The sequence below is a fragment of the Chiloscyllium punctatum genome, chromosome 36 (assembly GCF_047496795.1).
Source record: "Chiloscyllium punctatum isolate Juve2018m chromosome 36, sChiPun1.3, whole genome shotgun sequence".
NCBI lineage: Eukaryota > Metazoa > Chordata > Chondrichthyes > Orectolobiformes > Hemiscylliidae > Chiloscyllium > Chiloscyllium punctatum.
In genome coordinates, this window is record NC_092774.1 from 6,880,747 (window position 1) to 6,888,410 (window position 7,664).

The 7,664-nt window shown below is 40.2% G+C and overlaps 2 gene segments (V, D, J or C); one reads left to right on the plus strand and one right to left on the minus strand.

The window, feature by feature from the left end:
• Window positions 1-894: 894 nt before the first annotated feature.
• LOC140461105 (T cell receptor alpha variable 38-1-like) lies at window positions 895-3,779 on the minus strand. The segment is given in 2 exon segments: window positions 895-1,193; window positions 3,680-3,779. Coding segments are annotated over 2 exon segments (399 nt in total).
• Window positions 3,780-4,239: 460 nt separating this feature from the next.
• Window positions 4,240-5,468, plus strand: LOC140461106 (T cell receptor alpha variable 38-1-like). The segment is given in 2 exon segments: window positions 4,240-4,285; window positions 5,128-5,468. Coding segments are annotated over 2 exon segments (387 nt in total).
• Window positions 5,469-7,664: the final 2,196 nt, after the last annotated feature.

Below are 7,664 nucleotides of genomic sequence, written 5' to 3' on the forward strand. Positions count from 1 at the left end.
TCGTACTCTCAAATATCATAGCCAGAATGCCATTTAGTTATATGTACATTTCTTTTTCTTCCACTCTTTGAGTTCCCACATTCTCCGAAATTTCATTATTTATCCTGCATCATTTAGTTTCAAATATTCCCTGCTTTCCTAGTTATGTTATTCATATTAACAAAGGTCCCAGCACTATTCAGGTTAATGTTATCTCATCTGTGCATATCCCCGCGTTGTCCAGTATAGGTGCTGAAGCTTGACTTTTCCCGCACTTATCTTTCCAAAAATCACTCATCTCTGTAACTTGATTTTTACTATTCCACGTGGTCCATGAATAAACTGAAGATTCGAGATGAACTTTGACAGTCTGCTTCATAATTTATTGCGTCGTACCTCGTACAGATTGTGCAGCACCTCTTTTGTTTATATTCTTATGCTGTTCGTACATTTGTGTCTCACAAAGATGGGATTATCTCCCACCAGATCTTGTCCACCTCACTTCACGTTCCTTCCCTTAGATGATGTACTAAAATCTGGAACCAATGAGGCAGCAAAAATGATTCTGAAAGGGATTTATAGAGCAGATACAGAGCGGAAGTCCATTCTTCTTGAGGAATCTGGAACAGAGAGGGGATATTAATGAAAAGACCAGTCACATTCTTTAAATATTTGGCAAGAGTTTCTTTTCTTTGAGGTTCATCGTTTTTGTGGTTCTCTTTCCGCTTGTATAAAGCCCTCCAATTCACAATGATGTTTATGTGGACTATCTTTAATGTTTTCCCGTTCAGATATCTACTGAAGCAACAATGTTTGACACCCTGTTGCATACAGCCCACAAAAGGCAACAGCTGTGACCCAGAAACCTGCAGCAATTATTATACAAGGCTTTCTCTCGTTCCTCCATTGTGAGGCTCATTGCACAGTATAGACCGCGGTGTCACACAGCACCAGCTTCGGGATGGTCATTCGGTACAACTTGACAGATTTCTCTATTGTATCAGAAAACCGGATCTGAGCGAAATCCGCCTTAAGTACAGCACCGCTGCTCTCGAACCTCTGGACTGCAAACTCGAGCTGCCTTCCCGGATACTGACGGTACCAGAACAAATAATAAGCATTGCCTGTAGAGGTGCAGTTTAAAGTGACATATTGTCTCTCTGTCTGCGTGAGTGAGGGTTCCGGTTGAGTAACAGAATCACCATTGCTCAGATCTGGAACATAAGGTTAAGGAAAGCGGAAATAATCGATTTACGGTGCAGTGAGAAATGCGAATTGACGGCAAAAATATCACATTCTGTTTGAAACAAGTATTTCAACGTAATGCAAAAAATATCTCCGGATGCTGGAAAGCTCAGTTGTGAAGAAGGATTACAGGATCCGAAACTGTTTTCTCAGCAATTTCTGTTTCTGTTTAAATTAAAACCTACTTCGGAAGATCTGGCAAATGTCCATATTAGCAATCCACACGAGAATCCCGCTTCCCCCTTGTTCTTATTTCATTAGCACGTCCATCTTTCAATCTCTTCATAATCTGTTTAGTTGCGTCCCTGTCATGACTGTATGGCCTGACTCAAATAAACTTGAAGCCGGTGAGTTCTATGTTCTGAAGCCAAAACAGAATTTACTTAACATTACTATTAGATCATATTTCTGCATCTTATACTAAGACTCGTCGTTTGTGAATCCTCCCTCAGCTGATACATAATGTCAGTGTTGACCACGACAAAACATTTCGTCAGATTTATCTTTATTAGAGAAACTAAGTTTCAAATTTTTCGATGTTACGTTTCCAAAGCTATCATCCCTTAATGCTGGTGTCATCACTTTAGTTGCACTTTTTGTGTTTTGTGTCCCTTTCTTCTTCTTGCAAGGCGTAGAGAAAATCAGTTCACAGTAGCTAAAGAGTAAAGCAACCACAAACCAATAATTACTGGAAATAGTACTGGTTTATATCAGACTGAATTTGTCATTGGGTTTGGCTTCGATGAAATTCACACTGGAGATGCACATGTATTTCCTTGATACTTTCTGTAAGAGATTCACGGATGTGGAATTGGTGGCATTTGGGGATCTGAAGCTCAAAAATGTTACAACATCGTGAGGCGGGAAGAAGCAGATGGGTTTGGCAAGTCGAAACGTGATGGGATGCCTTTCATCGGAGCGGGAATTGCTTGTCCAAGATTGTCATGCAAACAGAACATATACCAGTATTGAACGAGAATCCTGAAGTCGAAATCGATGTTCGAGATCTCTGATTGAGGTTTCTTTTAAAAATTCAGTACTTTGAGAAATATGAACACTTCATATGATCACAGGAGGAAAGAACAACGTGGATTTATTCAGCAGACAATGGGGCTTCGGAGAGGGATTAAGCCAATGTTGGCAGTTAATTGTTGTATTTTCCAGTACTCACACTCAGAGAAGGAATGCAGTTCATATTCCTCGAGTATCAGAACTAGAGGTCCCCAGTTGACAGAGCTGATTGATGACTATGACAGCTCCCTTCACCCCATGCTGAACGTCAGTGGATCTGAGGGATTTGGGCTCAGTGATGAGGAGGATAAACAATTAAATTCTTAATGGCTTAAATGGTGGACAGTTTTACATTTGCTACATTTATTGGTAAGATTCATAGCAACTGAATTTTCTCTAAGTTTATTTTGTACCATTGCAAATGTAACTACTGTACTAATGCCAGTTTCTCTGTCGTGTCTGAATAAGACGGTTCACTGTCACATTTTCAAGGAGTGTTGCAGTTGAATGCCTGCTTTAACATTGGCGCCCAAATTGCTAAAGGATCTTTAAATAGACATTATTGTACAGTGTCTTGCAAGACGTGGATGGAAGTTACAAGATAGCAGAGAAGCACATTAAGACAGCAGTCGAACCCTGATGGAAGTGAATGTTCTCCTGCCAAGTTTGTAGGTGATATAAGTATGAGGGCACGTGGGGAGAATGTCACAACGATTGTATAAGACGAGAAGTATATAGAGGTTTTAGAAGAGTCAGAAATCTTTGAATTGATGCATGGCCACTGGGATCTCAGAAATACTGCAAATCAGAAAATGAAAGTTTTAATGACAGGTGGCATCGAATAAAGGTTTTTGTGCTTCGTTTTCAAAACAATTGGATTCTGTATCTATTAGTAAAATGTGAGTAATGTTAAAGGAAGGCCACTTCCTTCATATTTCATTAATTTATAATTTACTCTGATCTTTAATTCAATGCCTTGCACTCGTTATGCTTCACATTCTTCCTTTTTTCCTAATTCTTTCGTTTTTCATTATTCTGTCCTTTGCTATTATTATTGCTGTGTTTCTACACTTTATCTGTCTTTAAATTACCACTATCGACTTTCATGTATACTTTTGCATTATCTCTGTGCACTTTTCCAATTCTCTTCGCTTCTGAGTTGACTACATCTTGCTCCTGCGTATTTTATGTTTTTGTTTTCATTCCCCTTAACCTTCATAATCTGGGGATGTGAATTCGTAACCTTGATACTTCAAACTCAGCATCACGGACCTCCCACTTGGTGTACGTCTATGTTGAGATGGTCTGTCTGTTTCCAACGCTATGCATCAGTAGCACAGAGAGAGGTGGCAGTGCCCCCAACATCGATTCGACTTCAGATTGTTCCTTCAGTACTGGTATGTGTTCTGTTCTCAGGAGCAATCCTCGAAAGCATTTCCCGCACCCATAAAATTAATCCCATTGCATTTCGACTTGCCAATCTCTTCATGATCTTCCTGCCTCACGATGTTAACTCCTTTTTGAGCTTCATTTCCAAACGCCATCCATTCCACAGCCGTGAATCACTTACAGAAAGTGACAAGAAAATACCTTCTGCGTCTCCAGTGTGAAATTAATCCAAGTCAAATCCAATGACAACTTCAGCCTGATCAGTCACCGTGAATAAAATAAACAAAGAATCTTTATGTACATTGCACATCTACTTATTTGAGATAATATAAAAATGAGATGAAAGAGAAGACTGTCAGGTTTATTGGAGACCGGTCTGCCTACATTTACCCTTTTTTTTGGTCTAATAAACAGAATGTGAGTTTGTTGGTGGAAACACCGACGTTGCAGGTGAAAGTGACTCAACCAACCAGATTCAGTAATTGCAGCTCCTTGCTGCGGAGGATATGACATCAATCTAATCTCAGCCAATGCTCTGGGTTTCTTTTATCTCTTATGCGATATTCTGCAGATTTCTGAAACACAAAGAAGTGTCCAGGAACCAGAGCAGCAGCGATGCAGTTTTCAGTTTTTGTGATGACCTCGGTGGCATTCATTTTTGGTAAGAACTTTTCCAATTAAGAAAAGGGATCAATCTCTCCATTTCTAAGTGTGATCGAAACCAGTACTATTTTTTGGAAGTATTGGACTCTGGTTGCTTTACTCTTTAGCAATTGTGTATCCATTTTCTCTGTGTCTTGCAGGGAGAAGAAAGGGGCACAAAACGCAAAGAAGAGTAATTAAGGTGATGATACCAGCATTAAGGGATGATAGTTTTGTAAACATAAAATTCAAAAATGTCAAACTTAGTTTCACTCATAAAAATAAAACTGATGTAATTTGTTTTGGGTGGGTGGAGTCAAAGAGACAATATTTCAGCCGAGGGAGGATTCGAAAACGACGAGTCTTAGTATAAAATGCAGAAATATGATCAAATAGTAATATTAAGATAATTCTGTTTTGGCTTCTGAACATAGAACTCACTGGCTACAGGTTTAGTTGAGTCAGGCCATGCAGTCATGATGGGCAACTTATCTAAAAAGATTATGAAGAGATTGAAAGATGGACGTTCGAAAGAAATAAGAGCAAGGGGGAAGCGGGATTCTCGTGCGAACTATGTACCAGTTATTCTGAAATAGGTTTTATGTTAAAAGAAAGCAGAAATTGCTGAGAAAAGTCCACACGTTTGATAGCATCTTGGAGAAAAAGCAGAATTAAAGCAGTTTCGGATCCAGTAACCCTTCTTCACAACTGCGCTTTCCAGCATCCGTAGTTTTGTTTTGGTTATTTTTGCTTCACATTAAAATTCCTTGTTTAGCGGAATGTGACATTTTTGATGTCAGTTCGCATTTCTAACTGCATTTTTAATCAATGATTTCAGCTTTATTTTATCTTCTGTTTCAGATATGAGTGATGGAGATTCTGTTACTGAACGGGAGCCCTGGTTCGCACAGACAGAGGGAAAAGATGTCACGTTCAATTGCACCTACACCGGCAATGCTTTTTACTTGTTCTGGTACCGTCAATACCCGGGAAGGCAGCCAGAGTTTGCAGTCCGGAAGATGGAGAGCAGTGGTGCTGAACTTAAGGCGGACTTCGCTCAGACCCGTTTTTTTGGTACACTCCAGAAATCTGAAAAGTTGTATCGACTGACCATTTCAGAGCTGGTCCTGTCTGACACCGCGACCTATTATTGTGCAACGAGCCTCACAGTGAGGGGAGTGAGCGAAAGCCTCGTACAATAACTGCTGCAGATTTCTGGGTCACAGCTGTTGCCTGTTGAAGGCGGCTAACAATAGTGTGTCGCACATTGTTGCTTCAGTCGATGCCTGTATGGGAAAAACCTAAGAGTAGCCCACATAAACATCATTAAAAATCTTCACACCAATTACTGATGTTAACAGTGACTGTGCAAGGGAGCAGATAACTACTGTTTATTTGACCATCTCTGGGAAATCGCTTCTGCAATGAAGCAAGAAAATGTTTCACGTAGACTAGAACGAGACATGTCCTCGTCTGGTAGTTTCAGAAAGTTCTCACTGCAAATGAAGAGCAAGTTTTGATTTGAAATATCAGTTTGTAGTGTACATTGGAGCCTGTCCAGTGAACGTCCTAATAATTGCAATAACCAGTTTGCAGGTGTCATCATATTAAACATGCTTGAACCTAGTAATTCCAGGTGAGCAGGTGTGACGAAGTGTTATCGATATGAAGTTCAAAGTGAAGGAACAAGGTTAAATATAGTAATCTGTCACACAGGAACAGTGAGCACCACGTTTGCAGAAGAGTGCCTGAATGATCAGAAACCAGTCTAAAGAAAAGAGTCAAATTGCAAATATATTTGAAATATGGATGAAATGCGTTGGCAAATCTTGACCGAACAGATAGGTGCTGTTGCTATTTATCTCCACGTTATTCAGTATTCACTTAATGTTGCTTCACGTTCTATTGTGTGCATCTTTTTTACTGGCTGAAATATTTTTGACAGTCACTCGAATGCAATGGCTTTAATTTTCTGATGATTTTACATTCAGTAACGAAGTATTTGACTCTTATTCAAATGAGGAGAACACGCCCTCCCCAGTGCTGTCGCCTTGTGAATTGTTTTGGTGCATTTGAAATTAGTGAATTCCAGTATAAATTAAGAAGTAATGTTAATTCTTACTGTATCTGCCATAATTTGCGCTTTGTTAAATTGGGTGGTGTTTATCTACGTCCAGTCACTGTGTTTATCTACTTCCAGTGGTACACCGTGCTGTCAGACAGCTGGAGCCGACTGATGGTGAAATTCCCCTCCATGTTCGAAGTGTCCAGAGATGCAGAAAATCGAGCGCTAACATCTTTTGCTCTGACGACCTTTCCTTTTGCAGGGATGTAGATCAAGAACGTTGGAGGTGCACCCGGATGTTGGCGGTACAATTGTAAGGAGTATAAACGTAGTATGGTTGAATAACTGAAATTAATAATCATCGAATCTCCTTCAATCTCTGCTACAGGAACTGACTTCTGTGAGACATCATCTGCTGAATTGACACCTGCAGAAATTTAGAAAGAAATGCAGTTAACAGACGATTATAACAACTATTCTCAAATTAAGGGCATATCTTGTAATACTGTGAAACATAGCTTAAGGGAAGACTGCTGATCCCATACTGTGTACCTTTTACACCTCAGCAACTTACCACTTACGAGAAATGTTGCAGTTAGGAATGAGTAAGCAATGTGAAGCGACATGCTCACAGAGTGGGAAGCGGATTTAAACAGAGGGACATATGGCTGAATTGTATTAGCTCAGAGCCAATTGTTATCATTTGGCACCAGTAACAAATCAGAGATAAGAACTCTGTGTATTCTAGCTCTCAACTTCCACTCTCGCTCCCTGTAATGCTGCCTTACATCCCTATACCTCTTTCTAACCATGTCGTTGTACCTACGTGGACCACGACTTGGGGCTGGTCACCCTCTCCCTTCAGGACCCAAAAAACACGATCTGAGACATCACAGACCCTGGCATCTGGGAGACAACACACCAACCCTGAGTCACGTTCTTTCCCGACAAAAACTCTCTTAATTACAGGCAGTCATGCAAAGAGTTGCGCCACTAATAATACACACATATGCTCAAAAGAGAGATTTTGTACAGAAAGCAACGCAGAAAGAGGTCTTTGGAAAAATACTGCCCTTTCTCATTTTGACTGCATTAAAAATTCTCAATGGAGATTAGAGATCCGAATCTGTGAAACGGGTGGAGGTAAGTGTCGTTTCTTGGTTGACTGCACCGTGAATATAACTGAGTGAGTAGCAGTATGCAGTAATCAGTGGCAGAGTCAGAGACAGGAATTCCGTAATATTTACTGGAACTGTTTGCTGGTCTTCGTCCCAATTAGAGAAAGCTGCTCAGAAAACTGTTCCCCTTTTCCACTGTTGAATCACCCCAAAAA